Source organism: Myotis nattereri (genome assembly GCF_964212035.1).
Source record: "Myotis nattereri genome assembly, chromosome: 5".
In the NCBI taxonomy this organism is placed as follows: Eukaryota; Metazoa; Chordata; class Mammalia; order Chiroptera; family Vespertilionidae; genus Myotis; species Myotis nattereri.
The window spans coordinates 33,052,638-33,071,099 of NC_138080.1; the positions used below are offsets into that span (position 1 = coordinate 33,052,638).

At 44.1% G+C, this 18,462-nt stretch overlaps 1 protein-coding gene across 1 annotated transcript in view; it reads right to left on the reverse strand.

Moving 5' to 3' along the window:
• LOC308518900 (bifunctional epoxide hydrolase 2-like) overlaps positions 1 to 18,462 on the reverse strand; it is a 63,327-nt gene that overhangs the window by 22,594 nt on the left and 22,271 nt on the right. Inside the window, exons 5-10 of the mRNA XM_081090694.1 lie at positions 18,092 to 18,214; positions 13,853 to 13,933; positions 11,042 to 11,137; positions 10,211 to 10,289; positions 7,491 to 7,525; positions 5,997 to 6,023 (exon numbers count right to left, since the gene is read on the reverse strand). Coding sequence (XP_080946820.1) covers positions 5,997 to 6,023; positions 7,491 to 7,525; positions 10,211 to 10,289; positions 11,042 to 11,137; positions 13,853 to 13,933; positions 18,092 to 18,214 — 441 coding nt within the window. The remainder of the gene's footprint in view (positions 1 to 5,996; positions 6,024 to 7,490; positions 7,526 to 10,210; positions 10,290 to 11,041; positions 11,138 to 13,852; positions 13,934 to 18,091; positions 18,215 to 18,462) is intronic.

The window sequence follows — 18,462 nt, forward strand, 5'->3', positions numbered from 1 at the left end:
TTTAAAATGTATCAAAATACAAGTACCACATTTTGTACCACCATCAAGAAAAAAGTGGCTACAGTGCTGGTACTTAACCCCAAGAAGATGTCCAGTGGCAGGTCTGAAGAGGGGAAATTAAATGGCTTAGACAGTCCATGGAAAACTTCCTGCAACTTCCATTGGAGGATGGAACAATGTGCTCCTTGGTTGAAAAGAGCAAACTCCTCTCACCGCACCACCCACCTCTCCCCTCTAATTACTGTGCTGGATGGTGAAATTAAACCCAGCAGGTAGGCAGCTCCTATACAGATTTCTGGAGCTATCTCATGCTCTGGTTAATTGTGTCCGCCTGCAGAGGCTGATTAGCATAATTAATCTTATCTTGTGATTACCCTGAGGAGGAAGTTCTGAATGCTCAAGTGGGATGTGGTGAATGAGTGACTGTGTCTATCTCCAAGTGACAAAGAAGCACAGGATGGAGAAGTTTGAGAACCAGAGCTTGGAACTAGGCTTCCTGGGATAGGAGGGAAGAGCAGAGGAGGGGCACTTCGCACAGGTCAAGGCTCAGGGGCCAGGACGTGCCCACACATCTGTATACAGCTGTGGAGTTCCCTATCTCCTCTCTTTGCTAGGAGCTCCCTGAGAACCAGGTCTTTGTCTTCTATATTTTCTCATCACTTACATCAGTGAAGGACCTCCTGTTAGTTTTGGGCAGAGTAAGATATCTATAATAATAAAAGGGTAATATGCTAATTAGACCAGACAGCTGAACGACCATCTAGATGTCCTTCCGGATGACCTTCCAGATGAAGCCGGGGCTGCAAGGGCCGAGCCCCTTGCACGAATTTAGTGCATCGAGCCTCGAGTTTAAGATAAGATGGGAAAAGCAAATAGAAGAATAGGATGGAATCAGATGGAGAAATGAAAGTATATTAGAATGGAGAAAGATAGATGGTTAGTGAGACAGATGGTTAAAGAAATGGAAAGATGGACTGGTGTGTGGCACCAACCATGTGCCAGGCTCTGTGCTATAAAATGGCTCCCAAATGCTTTATATAGAGCATCTTGTTCAATCATCACAACCGACGACACCCATTGGCTCTCAACTTAAAGGTGCATAAGAAGCACTAATAATACTTGTTAAAATGAAAATTGCATGTAAAGAGATTTTAGTTTTATAATCATCTCATAGGAGCTAGGAAGCTACATCATTAATAAGTAGCCAGGTGGTTTCCATGCAGTTGGGCCTAGGACCTCACCTTGAGAAATGCCATTTACTGAATAAATGAATAAATGGATGGTTGGATGAATAAATAAACATACCCTTTGAGGCAGTTATTCTAGGAATCATTTGGAAAGGTAGAGACTGAGGAGCAGAGCAAGTGAGTACTTGTTCATCTCTCACTGTTAGTAACTGAGGGCATTTGTATCTGCCCTCCCTACTGTAGGAGACATTTAGAGAAGGTTATATAAGAGACTGTCCATGCTCTTCAACGCATTTTCTTAGAGTAAAAAAGGGCAGAGGCTCAAGGTGGATGTATCAAATTTGAGGAATTTCTACCCTTATTCATTCAACCAATATTTTAAGCACACACTCCATGCCAGGCATGGAGGTTGTACTAATGAACAAAAACGACAACAAAAGGACAGCCTTTTTGGAGTTTAAAGCCTAGAACACCTCCTCTAACCACCAAGATAGACATTAATAATCTCACAAATACAACCTTATAAAGTGCTCCAAATATTTTTTTATAAATGCCCTGTTTATGGTGTTAACAGAAGCTAAGGGTCAGGGAAGGGTTCTTATTTGCATTGTTGTCTTAAGTATGACTCTGAGTTAACCAAATGAGCAGAGTAGGAAGAAGAATACTCCTGGCAGTGGAAAAGGACAGGCAGAACTCTGGGGGTTGAGGGAGCAAAGGACTTGAGAAACTGAAAGGCTATGAATCAGGCTGGAGTATCCATAGAGCTGCATTTGTGGGGAACCAGAACATGGACAGGCACATCTTCAGCTAAGAAGGATGGAGCTCCAACCATGGTTTGGGGATGGAGAAAGACAAAACTCTTTGGAGGCAGTGTTATATGCAGGAGAAATGAAATCAGAGAGGGAGACTCTCAGAGGTGAGAAGCTGTCCTGGAACATAAGGAGGCCTAAGGAGAAAGATTTTGAAGATTAGCTTGTAAAGGAAGTGAGAGTATTAGAGACCTGCTTTCTTTGATGCCAGCTACAAAATCCAGGAGCTTAATGGGGTCCTGTGGGACCCTGTGGGATTAAACAAGCCTTTTGAAAGGCCCATCACAAAGGAGAGTGGACAAATTCCTGCCAGTCCCATTGTCCTTTATAATGAAAGCACCTGCTTTTTCTCCTCCACCCCAGAGCCTAAAGGCCACATTGACTAGTTCGTCAACACATGACTACTTCTATGGCGATGAAGAGAATCACTAGCTCCATTCCCATTTTCATGAAGTTTATGGAGAAGTGGGAAAGACTCTCAATTAAATAATCACAAAAGTGATCAGTGTGATGAATAAATGGTACAGGTAGCTATATTTCTGATAGTCTGAGAAGTCAGTGGTCGGTGGTGGTTGCCTTGGAGACATTTAAACTAAGACCTAAAGAATGAGAGAGGACTAGGTGGTGAACAGTGGTTGGTAGGGTGGGCTAGGACGATTGAATGTGGGAAATACATAAATGCACAGACCCTGTGATGGGAGGTACTATAAACAGTACAAGGAATGGACAGAGGGTGTGTGCGGCTACAGAGGAGGTCCATTGAGAGAATAAACCAACAGATCACCAAGGTTTGGACTATGTGGGGTTTTCAGCCATGGTCCAGTGAGTCACTCTCTCCCAAAGGAAACAGGTGAATATAGAGAGATTTACACCAGACAATGGCAACAGCTGAACATTTTAATTCTCTAGGGTGCTATATTTCAGAGGAGCATAGGACAGGAATTCTTGTTTCAACCAGAGTCTGGGCTTCACTTCGAGGGAAAGTACCCAATAGCTATGAGAAGAAAGAAAGTACACAGGTGACACACTAACTTAGCTATGTGACTCTGAGCAAGTCATGTTCCCCTTCTGAATCCCACCTCCTCCTCTAACCACCAAGAATTTTGGCCCAACACTTAGTTAAGAATTTGTTGAATCTTTGGATAAATAGACTCACTTTCCCACCATGAGCTTGTCTAGAGGGGAGCTATTACTTTTCCCCTTTAAAAGGTCTCTTGAAATACAAGAACATCATTTAAAAGTGAGATCTTGCTGTAGATGGATATGTTCTAGTATTAGATGAGAAGGGGAATAAAACCACATCCATTTAAAATCTGACAGAGGACCAGGGAGAAGAAAACCCTCTTGGTTTAATGACAGGACTAAATTGGGTTCTGTTTCAAGTTGCCATTGAGTTTCTGAGTTCTTTAGAAGGAAGATAAAACAATCTCAAAAAGAATGATGTATAAAACGGATTAATTTCCAGAGCATTCACAGATGCCATTGATGTTGCAAGTCTTCCTTCCTGAATTGTTTTCAATTTTCAATTAAGGGGCTATTTTAAAGCAAAGAGATGAACCTGGTGAAAGGGAGAAAGAGTGAGGAGGGAGTGTGGGAAAGAGAGGCTTTGTAATGACTTCCATGTGAGGACAGCCTGAAACCCCTTTCTCCAACCTCATCTCCTTCCATCCTTTCTTCCACTTTATGGTTGGAACACATCATAATTCCCCAACTTGTACACTATTTCAAGCCTCTGGGGTCTTACTTGGGCTGCTCTGTGTCCAAGTAGAGTTCATTTTCCCTCCTTTTGGTACTGATTCAAAACCTTCTGTCTTTCTCCTTTCCTTCTTCCAGGGAAAAAGAAGAGAGGAGAAAAGCCCTGATTGGTTTGGCTCCATGGATAGAGCATTGGCCTGTGGACTGAAGGGTCCCAGGTTCGATTCCGGTCAAGGGGAGCGAGGAGAGAGAGAGAGAGAGAAGAGAAGAGAAGAGAAGAGAAGAGAAGAGGAGAGGATGAGGGGGAGGGGGAGGGGTGGTAAGAAATCAACCGAAGGACTTGTATGCATGCATATAAGCATAACCAATGGACACAAGACACTGGGGGGTAGGGGAGGCCGGGGGAATGTCAAGGTGTGTGTGTGGGGGGGGGGGGGGAAGGAGACATATGTAATACTCTTTGTAATACTTTAATAAAACAAAATTTAACATTTTTTTAAAAAAAATCTAGCTTTTTCCAGACCCCACAAGAGCCAATTTACATTTCTTTTTATTTTTATTTATGATGTTACCTCAGGCTAGCTCTTCCCCTAACCACAGCAAGCCTCTGACTTGGCTCAGAAGTAGCCACCCCTCTTGGATCCTAAATAGGAAGCAGGAAAAGAAAAACCCTCTTCTGTTTTCATTTTCCTCCTAAATCTACCTAAAAGCTTTCCTCTTTCTGCACTTTACCCCAGAGAGGCTGAGACAGATACATGGGCTTTGCCACCTTCGTCATTGAGCTGCTAACTTGTTCTTCCCACCCCGCCTGTGACAGCAGGACCGGCCCTCACAGACCTCTTCCTCTCTCACAGTGACATTCCCTACTCCGCACCCTTCTCCTTCCCACGGTGGCATCTTTCTTCCCGCATACTCTAGGAATTGAGCAGAAGAACATGATTTTCCACAAAAAGAAGAAAAAATATCTCTTTAACATTTTCAAAATATTACCTTCATTACATGAGTAAATCAAGATGTAAGTGGTATTAAGAATAGAATAAATGGAGTAGAAGTGGCAGAAAATAATAAAAAGTTTCTTAAAATAGTGAACACATCCAGGGCATAGTGAACCCTCAATTTTTTTTAAAAAAAGTATCGTAGTTGCAGCATTAATTGTGGCATTGTGATGGGTAATTCCACTGTTCACTGTGGTAATCGACGAGATGTCAGAAGATGGGTAAGCCTGTTCACAGCTCAGCTGGCAACGGGGTATGGCTTGACTGGTGTTGACCTCAAGCAGTATTTCCAAATATGAATGTCATTGCCAAAATTCACAGTCCACCTTCCAAATCTGGGCCACGTACCAAGTGTTCACAAATTGTATGTCTGTGGCCACAGCCATCTTTGTTTCTATTAGCTGTAGCACCCACTCATGGCAACGCTGCAACTTTAAAACCAGCAATATCGCATTTATATCAGCCCCTGACATGCCATCACGGTGAGGGAGACCAGAAATGGCAGGGCCACGTGAGCCATGGAGATGGCCACAGAAGCAAGCCCCAGAGGCACCTGGAAACCAGGGTTATGCTAGTGGCAGGCGTCACCACGGAATCAACTTAGACAAATGCCACCCAGGTAACTTGGCAAGGTTAGTATGAGGCATTACCACTTCAAGGGGAATGAAAACTTCTGTCCACTGTCAACCTCAATAAACTATGGACCTTGGTCAGTGAGCAGATACAGGTACATCAGTGATTCTCAACCTTCCTAATGCCGTGACCCTTTAATACAGTTCCTCATGTTGTGGTGACACCAACCATAAAATTATTGTCGTTGCTACTTCATAACTGTAATGTTGCTACTGCTATGAATCGTCATGTAAATATCTGATATGCAGGATGTATTTTCATTGTTACAAATTGTACAAAATTAAAGCATAGTGATTAATCACAAACACAATATGTAATTATATGTGTGCTTTCCGATGGTCTTAGGCAACCCCTGTGAAAGGGTCGTCGCGACCCACAGGTTGAGAACCGCTGGCCTATAGGATATTTTCCAAACTTCTTGACTCAAGCAAACAGAGGTAACCTATTCCCTGGTAGATGCTTTTCATGAAACAAAAAACAGAATAAACTCATCTCTGCCTTGGTAACGTCTTCTGGTCAACCACCCACCTCCCACTGTCCCAAAGTGTGCCTTTCCTAGCCCTGCTACTCTGCTCCAGGGCTCCAAAAGCTAACACCTTGAAAGGCTTACATCTTGTATTAATTGTCCAGACCCAAACAGAATTCTCCAAAGAGATCAGTTCAAAATTATTACTTACCAACTTATCTAGGAAGGTTACCATGTCCTAAGAAAGAAAACACACCAAAAAATCAGAAATTGTATCCACCCATCTCAGCCACTTCCAGATTAGAATTACTCTGTCAGCCTTTGTTTTGGACTGAATTATATCTCCCTAAAATTCATAGGTTGAAGCCCTAACCCTTGGTACCTCCGAATGTGACTGTATTTGAAGATGGGGTCATGAAAAAAGGTGATGAAAGTTAAAATGAGGTCATTAGGGTGAGCCCTAACCCAATGACTGGTGTCCTTATAAGAAGAGGAGAGTTAGCTCTGTCAGTGGGAGGGTCGTCCCATTCACTGAGAGATCACCAGGTCAATTCCCCATCAGGGCACATGCCTGGGATGCAGGCTCAATCCCCAGTAGCGGGTATGTAGGAGGAAGCCAATAGATGTCTCATTGATGTTTCTCTCTCTCTCCCTCCCTTCCTTTCTCTCAAAAAAATCAATTAAAAAACACATTTAAAAAAAAGAAGAGGAGATTTGGACATAGATACACACAGAGGAAAAACCATGTAAAGATATAGGGAGAAGATGGCCATCTTCAGGCCTCATCTAGAAGCCTCAAATAAACCATGCTGACACCTTGATCTCAGACTTCTAGCCTCTGCAATGGTAATTGCTGTTGCTTTAGCCACTCAGCCTGTAGTACTTTGTTATGGCAGCCCGAGCGAGCTAACACAATGTTCAATCATTTCACTGGCTTTTGAGTTATCTCCCTTCCCTTTCCAGCATCCTCTCAGAAGTGGCAGAGTGGGGGAGGCAAAGACTTAGAAACTGAGGAAGGAAAAACAACCCTAGCTGGAAATTAAGCTTTTACCCACAGTCCCTTATGAGATGCAAAGGCTGCGTGAGGGGCTGAATGGGGGGAGCTCCACAGGAGTGGCGACTCTGAGATGGTGGCTTTTTATAATTTGAGTGTAATCAGCATTATTGCCAGTTTCCTGTTTCTTCCCCTTTACCCCTCCAGCCTTTGCTTTTGTTCTAAGAAGGTCTGCCCCTTTCTGCTCCTGCAAGCTCGGAGGTGAGGGTCCCCCTCCCCCATGGTGCTTCTGGCCACCTTAGAATAGGAATGCCATTACAGTCACCAATCCATACAATAATCCTTAGGGCTGGCCACCAATATCTTTTACCAAAATATAGTGATTTTTAAAATTCCCGGGATGGAAAGACAATCGGGTGGAGTGGCTAAGAGGAGGGATGGGGGAGCTATTGTAGGGTTCAAACCTGGCTCTACTGGCTGTTGACCTCAGGCAATGAATTTCCCTCCCCGTGACTCAGTTTCCTCTTCCATACAGCAAACGTTGGCTATCATTCTGAAATGTTATCTCAACTTTCAGTAAGAATTTACACCTAAATTCTGTGAAATGATGTTTCCCTAGGATTTAAATGAGTACCCACATTTCTGTCTTATAACAGTAAAAATTCCAGGATGAAAAAGATATTACAGATGTTATCCAAAGACTCTTCTTACCTTGCATAACATTTCCAAGGAATATTCTTCTATTTCTGCAATTTAAAAAAAAAATAAAAAATATATATGTGTGTGTGTATATATATATATATATTTGTGTGTGTGTATATATATACACACACACACACAAATATATATATATATTTTGCATGATTAAAAATTACCAACAAACTAAAAGGGCCTATTTGCCAAAAATAAATAAGTAAATAAATAAATAAATCTATCTTATTAAATTCTTAGATTGAAGCAGTCTACTTGCTTACTTTTGTTTTTGTTGCCTGTGCTTTTGGTGTCACATCCATGAAATCATTACTGAGAAGCTTTTCCCCTAAGTTTTCTGCTAGGAGGTTTAGTTTTAAGTCTTACATTTAAATTTTATTCCATTTTGAGTTGATTTTTTAAAATATATATTTTTATTGATTTCAGAGAGGAAGGGAGAAGGAGAGAGATAGAAATATCAATGATGAGAGAGAATCATTGATCAGCTGCCTCTTATACGCTCCACACTGGGATGTGCCCCGACTGAAATCGAACTGTAACCTCCTGGTTCACAGGTCGATGCTCAACTACTGAGCAACGCTGGCCAGGCGAGTTGATTTTTTTGATAAGGTAAGGTGTAAGATAAGGGTCCAACTTCATTATTTTACATGTGAATTCCATTTTCCCAATGCTATTTGTTGAGGAGGCTATCCTTTCCCTATTGCATGTTCTTGGCACTCTTGTTGAAGAGCAGTTGACTGTACATGGATGGCTTTATTTCTGGGCTCTATATTCTGTCCCATTGGTCTGTGAATCTGTCTTTATGCCAGTACCATACTGTTTTGATTACTGTAGATTTAATATATTTTTAACTCAGGATGTGTGAGTCCTCCAGTTTTGTTCTCTCTGATTGATTTGACTATTGGTCTTTTGTGGAGCCACATGAATTGCAGAATTGTGTTTTCTTTTCCTGTAAAAAATGCTATTGGGATTGTGATAGAGACTGCAATGAATCTGTAGATTGTTTTGAGTAGTATGAGTATTTTAACGATATTAGCAATTCCGGAAAGGAAAAGGAAAAAGGAAGAAAAATTACCAAAGAAATGATTCAAAAAAATTTCCAAGAACTGAAAGATAAATGTATCCAGCAAACTATATGAAAAAACACACACCTATATCATAGCACAATATCAGACCATTTTAGAATAAACAGATAAAGAAAAGACCCTAAAGTGTCAAGAGTAAGGAAGAAAAAATAAATGGTCACACAGAAAGGCTTATTGGTCAGAATGGCATGGGATGTCTCCGTAGCAACAGGGAAACTAGAAAGTAGTGGGACAAAGGTGTCAAAATTTTAGGGAAAATAATTTGTTACTTAAAACCTATTAACAAATTATATAAAATTTATACACAAAACATTTGAACTGGGTGTGCCTGTATTCCAAATTATTATGCTTGGTTTTAGAATTCATGTTATACAAAATATTCAACAATAGTTAATGTGTAAATTATGGTTTTATTTTTAAAAATTAGTTATAATTCAGGTATGAACATAAGTCCCAGTTTCAGTTTATATGTGTTATTATTAATAGTGTATTTCTTTTACTTTTAATCGTGTTCTAGATTGAATGATAAATTATATTACTAAGTTATGCCTAGGGGATTCAGGGAAGATTGCAGTATAGATGAATAGACATTTTATCCAGGGGAATAATTTAATTTAAATTGGGGGAAGCAGCTCAAAAAAAGGGTTTTAAACAGCTGGGTTGGCTCACCAAGCCAACACTGCTAACAGCATAGCTGATACAGGGACCAGGAGTTTTGCTGCAAACCTGGCTGTTTCAGGTTCCTGCCTCCATACCTAGGGTTCTTAAACAGTTTTGGGCTGAAGACCCCTCTGAAGTTGATCAAAACAATGAAAAATGCCCATAAACCCACATGTGGTCTCAGGGGCTCACAGGCTCCCTGATACCTATCCTTGGATAGACTTCCACTGGGATCCATAAGTGCTGGGTTAAGAATGGGGCCTATAAATTACCTATGACTTAGCAATTTGACTTCTGGATATATAACCCAAAGAATTGAAAAAAGGGACTCAAACAGATATTTGCACACCCATGTTCAAAGCAGCATATTCACAATAGTCAAAAGTGGAGGCAACCCAAGTGTCCATTGATGGATGAACAGATAAAGAAAGGTGGTATATCCATTCAATGGAATATTATTCAGCCTTAAAAAGGAAATTGGAAATTGTGATGCAACATGAATGAACCTTGAAGACATTATCGTAAGTGAAATGAGCGATTCACAAAAGGATAAATACTGTTTGATTCACTTATATGAGGCTCCTAGTGTAGTCAACTTCATAGAGACAGAAAGCAAAAGAGTCGTTGCAAGGGACTGGGGGAAGGAGGAATGAAGAGTTATTATTTAATGGGTACAGAGTCCCAATTCTGCAGGATCAAAATGTTCTGGAGCTGGATGGTCCATCGCACACTCTACATCCCCACCAACCAGCAAGAGACATCCTCAGGACACAGGCTATTGGGCTTCTCATATTCATCCAGAGTAGGAGGAGCAGGGACATCTGGGACCTGAACCACATAGACCGAGGACACTGCGGGAGGGGGAGGCACAAAGTCAGGCACCCTTAAAGGACTGCCTGCTCTGACCTGGGACCAGAGGAAGACAGTGCAGTGGAGAGCTTGAACAGTCAGAAGGCATGACCAACATTTACCCACCAGCAGGAGCAGATGAGTCTCCATAGCCTTTCATGTCCAATGCTAGTACCCGGAAACCCGCCTGGGCCAGAGCTGGGATCTAGAAAACAAACAACTCAGGTACATACAGGGTAGTCTTATAGTGTTTGGCTGACACTCCCTCTTTGCTTCCTCTATCCCAGGGGTGGGCAAACCTTTTGACTCGAGGGCCACAATGGGTTCTTAAACTGGACCAGAGGGCCGGAACAAAAGCATGGATGGAGTGTTTGTGTGAACTAATATAAATTCAAAGCAAACATCATTACATAAAAGGGTACGGTCTTTTTTTTTTTTAGTTTTATTCATTTCAAACGGGCTGGATCCAGCCCACGGGCCGTAGTTTGCCCACGGCTGCTCTATCCCCGTGGTCTTGTAAATGGCTCAATCCAAAGTGCCACCTGACATTACCAGGTATTTCATGGAGCTGGAAGGAGCCCACCTGGATAGGCCTGCCATGGACCACTGGTGGTAGGGTTTGTGCACTGCATCTAATGCCACATCTAAGGGAGCACCTTTCCTAACAAAGACCTTGTATATTCTATAACCATTACAAAGATTTCTGGGAGATGGCATAAAGTGTCTTGAAGAAGTCTGCTTTTTCTTCTTTACTCTGCAAAGGTGACATATGGACTAACACAGCTCTGAGGTCTGGAGCAATCTCCAGCCCCAACATTTCTGCAGTATCACAGCCATACTTTGCCAACGATGCTCCACTGTAAGGTTTCGCTTCTTAATGACATTCCGGCTGGGGCACACCATTAGGCTTTCTCCTTGCCTCGCCTGACTGGGGTACCTCTACCCAGTTTTCCTTACCTGGTACCTCCAAGAGAACCAGCTCTCAGGAAACCCATGGCAGAGGCACACAGCAGGGCCAGAGCCCAGCTCCACAAAATGCAGATGCACCCCGGGCTGTGAAAGAGAGAGGTGAGCAGGAAGTCACCACACCACCAGGCCAGCCAGAACCAGATTCCTCTTCTGCAGGCCATCTAGGCCACTTCAGCATATATCCAGATCTTGTTTGGACAAGATTTCTCAGCCTAAGACCCCAATGCTGAAAGTTGTCTAAAAAGGGACAACTCGCCAAACTACCATAAAAGCAGGTGGCTTTCACTGTAACTTATATAAGAAGCTTGCAAAGAAGATTATAATGTTGGGGAAGAAAAACCCAAAACCAAAAGAACTTTGCATCTTCCTTAAAAGGCCCGTATACTATTGGAGTTTCTGGTGTGGTTTGTCATGTTTTCAATATTTAAAACTGGGGATCAGTTTTGTGCAGAGTGTAATATTCATGCTAACATGCAGAATACCAGGATTATTTGGTTAAAAGCTGTTTGTATCTTGAATATGAATTTTTTTTTCAAGTTTCCTACAAACTTCTAGTCCTTTCTGGGCTACATGGATGTGGCAGAGGCTGCTAGGGCTCAATATTGGTGCTCTTCTCCTGGCACATGGTGGCATTTTCCAGATCTCCCCCCACTTCTTTGCAGTGGGTGTGGCCATGTGACTGAGTTCTGGCCAACGGCATATGAGCGAAAGAAACGTGTGCTACATCCAGGCCCTCCTGTGCTTGGTCCTTCCTCTCTTTTTCTGTCTGAACCTGAATGGATTGGGCCTTGAGGAAGGTGGAACCAGCAGAAGGAAGGGCCTGGGTGCTTGAATGACTGCGTGGAGAGAGTCCACTCCTCACCCACACTGGACTGTGCTGTACAAGAAGCAGACCTGGTATTCAGCCACTGAAGGCTGGGTTGTTTGGGACAATGCTAGGCCTCCTCTGACTAGTACAGTGGGGCCTAACCAACCAAAGCAATTCAAAATATGGTCAAAATATAGCCTATCTTGCCGAAACCTGTTTGGCTCAGTGGATGGAGCGTCGGCCTGCGGACTGAAGGGTCCTAGGTTCGATTCCGGTCAGGGGCATGTACCTGGGTTGAGGGCGCGTCCCCAGTAGGAGATGTGCAGGAGGCGGCTGATCGATGTTTCTCTCTCATCGATGTTTCTAACTCTCTATCTCTCTCCCTTCCTCTTTGTAAAAAATCAATAAAATATATTTTTAAAAAAATATATAGCCTATCTTTCCCAAATGTACATATCTCCAACTTATTAATGGAAATGAATGAGAAAAATAATCTTCACATTATAGAAATTCATTCAGGACAATTCCATTTAGCTGCATCCCAGATTTCTCCAAGCCGGTGTTCCAAACTGGAAGTTTGGGTCATGATTCCTAACAAGCTATTTTGCTCAAGAAAACATTAGACCGACTTTTCACAAACCCATTCCTGAACTACAATCTTTTTATCAGAATATGTTCCACTGCCCTAGCCGGGTAGCTCAGTTAGTTAGAGCATTGTCCCTATATACCAAGGTTGTGGGTTGTGGTCAGGGCATGTATAAGAATTAACCAAAGAATGCATAAATAAGTGGAACAACAAATCAATGTTTCTCTCTCTCCCTCTCTCAAATCCTATATAATAAAAGGGTAATATGCAAATTGACTGAAGCAGAATGAACACCTGCAGCCCCTCGCCCTGGCCAGCCTCGCCACAGAGTGGGCACCCCCACCCTCATCAGGGGCAGGGCCGGCAGGCAAATCGCCCACAGCCCCTCACCCCAGCCAGCCTACCCCCCGATGGCCTCCATTGGGCTGGGCCTGCTGGACTGACCCCACTAGTGCATGAATTCATGCAACAGGCCTCTAGTCAATAAATAAAAATTAAAAAAAGAATATGTTCCACAGTCTTCCCTTCAGTACTTGGTAAAGGGAGGGAATTTAACTTTAAACTCCATAATCCTTATATTGAAAAATGTTATAATGCTGAAGTCCACTCAAATGATCCTCATCAGCCTCTGTTCTAAACGGATCCTAACTAAAGGCCCATTTTGCTGCTTTGTATTTGACTCAGCTGAGTAGCTCAGCAAAAGTGCTTTCCCATCCTTTAAATGACATGTTAACAAAATTGCCTTAAAGCTGGAAAAGGGGAAAGATCTATTACAACCCAGTTTGGGTTGCATTAGCATCCAGGGAGATGCATACAACAGCACCCCCTGCGCCTGGGCTCAGCTGGGGCTCCCCAGAGGTCACTGCTCCAGCTCTTGAGTCTGGGTGGTGGCAGAGGCAGTAAAGCAGTTCTGAACACCCTTCTTCAAGGTAAAATGAGGAATCTATCGCAAGTGGTGGGATATGCATCAAGAGGATGACAAGAATAAGCCTGTCCATGGGGTTGAAGACACAAGGTTACAGCCCAGACCCCAGACCCCAGACCCAGGCAATGAGCCCCTCACTCTTCATCAATATAGAGATGAGGTCTGAAGGGGCCTCATAGGAGGGGCTACACTGACTCTGACCCGTAGCTTCCAGTACTACTTTCTTACACTCAACTCCTACTCATCCTGTAATGCCCACTTTACCATGTCGGCTGCACCCCTCTGCCCGCATTTATGACTGCTGCTTGCATATGGTCTGTGTCTTCTATTGATTTTTGAGAATTTATGCTTGTGGGAGGTATGATTTCCCTATAAACAATGGCTATTCAACTACCCTTGATATTGAACAAATGTCTCTGTGAGTCATTTTAGAAGACCCGGTTAGAGTACTCAGCTGACGGAGGGAGAGTGCTCACTTACCTTGATTGGCACATACCCATGGCTCACGTCATTTGGATGGCAGGGGATTGGGAGAGGGGCTGCGACTTCTGCTTTGAGAAGCTGAAAGTAGAAGGTACACAGTGAGAGGTACAGTGAGAGAGGCGTCTTCTGCTTCCTTCCATGAGGGCTTCTCAGAGTGAGTTTCCAAAACTCCAGCGAGCTCACCTCCCACAGCCTCCATCAGGGACTGACCCACCCATCCTCCTCGCCTGCGGCACCACCATCTCATTATAACGCTGTGAACACTGAGATTCAGAGCGATAAGAAATGCACCGAAATTTGCCATCTGAGAAATGCCAAAGCCAGGATTCACTGCCTCTGTTTGATTAGAGCACAACTGGACGTCATTTCTTCTCCTTCCTTTCAGTTCCGTGGAGGCCCCTGGCTGAGTTCTGACCGATGAAATGCAGACAGAAGAGTATGGCCTGTCGGCCTAGCCCATGAAAATCCCCACCCGATCCTCTACGCCCCCTTTTCCTGATTTCCCAGTTGAGTGTCCGATGTGAACTCGGAAACCACAGGTGGAAGATGGTGGGTCCTCCATCAGCCAGATCCTTGAATAGCTGGGCAAAGCCAAGTCCCTGGCTGCCATCAACTGCTTTTACATAAGCAAGAAATAAATACCACTTGCTCTAAAACACTGAGATGTTGGGCTTTCGTATAATTCTCCTCTAGGGCAGTTCCTCAAGCGGTCACCCAGGCTCATGTTGAATACCGCCAGGAACACAGAGTTCCCAGAACAGCCAGCCGTACCACCATGGTATGGCTCTATGGCTCTGTTGAAGGGTTTCTCCTCCAACTCAGCCAAAACCAAACTCTCTGTGCCTTTGTTGGTCTGCTAGGGTTGCCATAACAATGGACCATAAACTGAGTGACTGAATCAACAGAAATTTATTTTCTCACTATTTTCAAAGCTAGAAATCCTAAATCAAGGTGTTGGCAGGGTTGGTTCCTCCCAGCCTCTCTCCTTGGCTTGTAGATGGCTACCTGCTTGCTGTGTCCTCATGGCCTTCCCGCTGTGTGTGTCTGTCCTAATTTCCTCTTCTTAAAAGGATAAGAGCCATATTGGATTAGGGTCCACCCTAATGACCTCATTTCACCTTAATTCATTCTTTTAAGACCCCATCTATGGCTGGTGTGGCTCCATTGGTTGAGGGTCATCCCATGCACTAAAAGGTCATCGGTTCGATTCCCACACAGGACACATCCCCAGGTTGTGGGCTTGATCCCCAGTGTGGGGCATCCAGGAGGCAGGTGATCGAGATTTCTCTTTCACATTGATGTCTCTCTCTCTCCCCCTCTCCTTTCCTCTCTCTATAAAATAAAAAAACAATGGAAATAAACATATTTAAAGGCTCCATCTATAAGTACAGTCACATTCTGAGGTCCTGGGGCTTAGGGTTTCAACATATGGATACAATTCAGCGGATAGTCTTCTGCCTGCACGCTGCTTTCTGTCCTCTGGAGTCCTAGGGGATCAGATAACCCATCTTTTTACAGTATTCAGGTAAATTCCTGAACAAAGTGTCCTTAAGGGGCTTCTATAACTTATTGGTGTCAGTTTCCCGGAGACAGAGATGACAAAGGACAGGATGAGCACGTGACATGAATGGAGCAGCATGTTAGTGACTTCTGCTGCTCAATTTCTCATCTTTAGTCCCAAAGGTGCAACTGAGGAAGAAGCACTCCACAGCCATGCAGTATTCTCACCTCTAAAATGGGGGAAATAAACTGTGGAATCCACCTCCTTTTTAAACATGGGAGAGTCTGCATAGGTGTCCTCAGAGGGGGACACAGGGTGAGCCCTCCACCTCTAGAGAGGACCTTGGGTATGGCAGTGCGGATGGGGCAGGGCGTGGGCAGTGTGGTGCCCTCTGACGGTAATGAGCCTTGTCTGGCCAGAGGAGCCAAGACATGGACCACTATGGCCAGTGTCCCTTGGGGACCTTCTTTTGTTGTGTTCCCAGCTTCCTAGGTCACTCACCAGTGATGCCCCACTGCTTCCACGGTGGAAAGGGTGGGGGGTTCCTACTCTAATGGTTCTCCCATGTGTTTGTACAATTTACAAGCATGTTCATGACTGAGTCCCACAGCCTTCCTGAGAGATAAGAGGCATGTCTCTGTTCAAAAGGGACTCATTTCCATTTTCCCTTGTATCTTCCCCACCCCCCTGAGGAGAAAATGGGTGAGACATGCCTTCCTTTCCCAATTTTACAAAACAGGAATCTGTGGATCAGATGTGATGAGGGGGCAAACCTCGTAAATGGGACAAACAGGTGGATGCTCCGGTCCCAAGTCTGGGTGCTTTCTGCTCTGCTGGGTGAGGCTTCCAGGCTTGTAGAAGGACTCAATATGCTTGCGCAAGATGCTTTAATGTTATGAAGTCATTAGATATACATTTTTATTTATTTGTTAAAGACAAAAAGACAATTGTTCTGAGCTAAATTGTGTCTCCTTCTGTTGAAATCCTAACCCTCAGGGCCTCAGAATATGACTGTATTTGGGGGGAAGGTCTTTAAAGAGGTGATTAAGGTTAAATGAGGCCCCTGGGTGGACCCAGGGGAGTAAGAATCCCATTTAACTGGTGTCCTTAAAAGTAGAGGAGATTAGGACACACAGGGGAAGACCATGTGAAGACACAGCAAGAGAGCAGCCATCCACAAGCCCAGGAGAGAGGCCTCAGAAGAAACCAACCTGCCAACACCTCAATCTTGGACTTGCAGCCTCCTAGCAAAACTGTTTCAGACCCAGTCTGTGCTACTTTGTGGTAACCCTAGGAAATGACACAATTCCCTTTAAGAAAATGGTTGTGATGCCTTTGAAATCCATTTAGCACAATCAAGTGCATAGGCTCCCTCCTCCCTCCTCTCCTATTACACTGACAACCCTGAGCAAAGAACAGCATTATGCTAAAGGTTTGTGTAACTGTCACTCCTGGACTTGGTGGGATGGGTTGAAGGAAGCCGCCCATAGTCTTCACTATCAGATATGTGTAAACAAGGATCCTGGAACGCTGGTGAACCTTGAACCCATGGCAAGGGCCAGAGTTATACACCGACTGTCTAGTCCACACAATGGGGGCTCAAGTTATTTCTTTTTTTTTTAATATATATTTTATTGATTTTTTACAGAGAGGAAGGGAGAGAGATAGAGAGTTAGAAACATCGATGAGAGAGAAACATCGATCAGCTGCCTCCTGCACATCTCCCACTGGGGATGTGCCCGCAACCCAGGTATATGCTCTTGACCGGAATCAAACCTGGGACCTTTCAGTCCGTAGACTGATGCTCTATCCACTGGGCCAAACCGGTTTCGGCTCAAGTTATTTTTTGATCAAATAGTCTCAGAGTAAATCCTTCTAATATTTACTGACCTTTAAGACAGTCTGCCTGCTACCACAATTACCTGCCTGACTAAGAGCTAGATGTGTATCCAATATTGAATAAAGGGCTGGCGAGGCCTGGGCACCAGTGGAAGTCCTTCCCCTTGAGTTGGGCTTGCCCGCCTGGCCCCCAATATTTCCAAAATTATCTCTTCTCTCATCTCTTTCATTTGTGTGCAGCCCCTTCTCCAGATCCTGAACCCTGAACCACGCGGGATGTAGGGGAACCTACATAATGGGTGATCTTAGGTAAGCTCAAAAGAGCAAAAGGTTGCTCAGCTTTGGCAGAGCAGGCTAATGGCCAGGCAGCCCCCAGGGGGTGATTAAGGACACCCTGTCCTCACTGTGAGGGACAGATTTTACATAAAAGCCTTCCTTCAGACTGGCATGAGGCATAAACCAGGAGGAACCAAGCAACTACACCCAAGTGCCAGTGGCATGACCTGGCACACAAGGTAAGGGCTGGGTTCCCTACGCCCACTGGGGCAGACCCAGCAGCTAGGTTCTCAATAGTCATTCTGAAGAGTAAAATGAGGTGGCTTTGAAAGCCCCACTCTTTCTTGTCTTGGTTCCCCTGACTCTGACTAGTACAGATTCTTGCTCTCAGAGCATCATTTCTCTGTCCATTGACTGCAGAGAAAGTAACAAGGTGTTCTTCAATGACTCCATGGTACTTGCACAATGGGTAATGAACTTCCACCCAGGAGGGCTACCTGGGAACCATGCCTGGAGCAATGAACTGCCTCCACAGTGGTTCTGCTCTGACTTGTTTTGTCTCGTGTACCTAAACAGAGACAAGAAACAGGATATCCCACTCAGCACAGACATGCAGTTACCTGCACCCCGGTAACTCTCTCCAGCTCTTGCAGGGCCATGTCACTGTCACGGACGAGGATGGTGACCATTCCTAAATCACGGGCTGGCTTCAGATTGGCCCCGATGTCATCCAAGAAAACAACCTGAATCCAAATAGCATGGACACTAGCATCACTACAAGCAAAGTGAACTTCATGCATGAGAGACAACACCGAAATAAATACATTAATTTGTAAATAGTGACTATCCTGTATAATAAAGAAGCAATATGCAAATTGACCCTCACACCATAACACCGTCAGAAGACGGTGGCATGCACAGCAGTGGCAGGGCCGGCAGCTGCTCCGCACTACCCAGAGGCAGGGCATTGGGGCAGCACTCCAGGATTCAG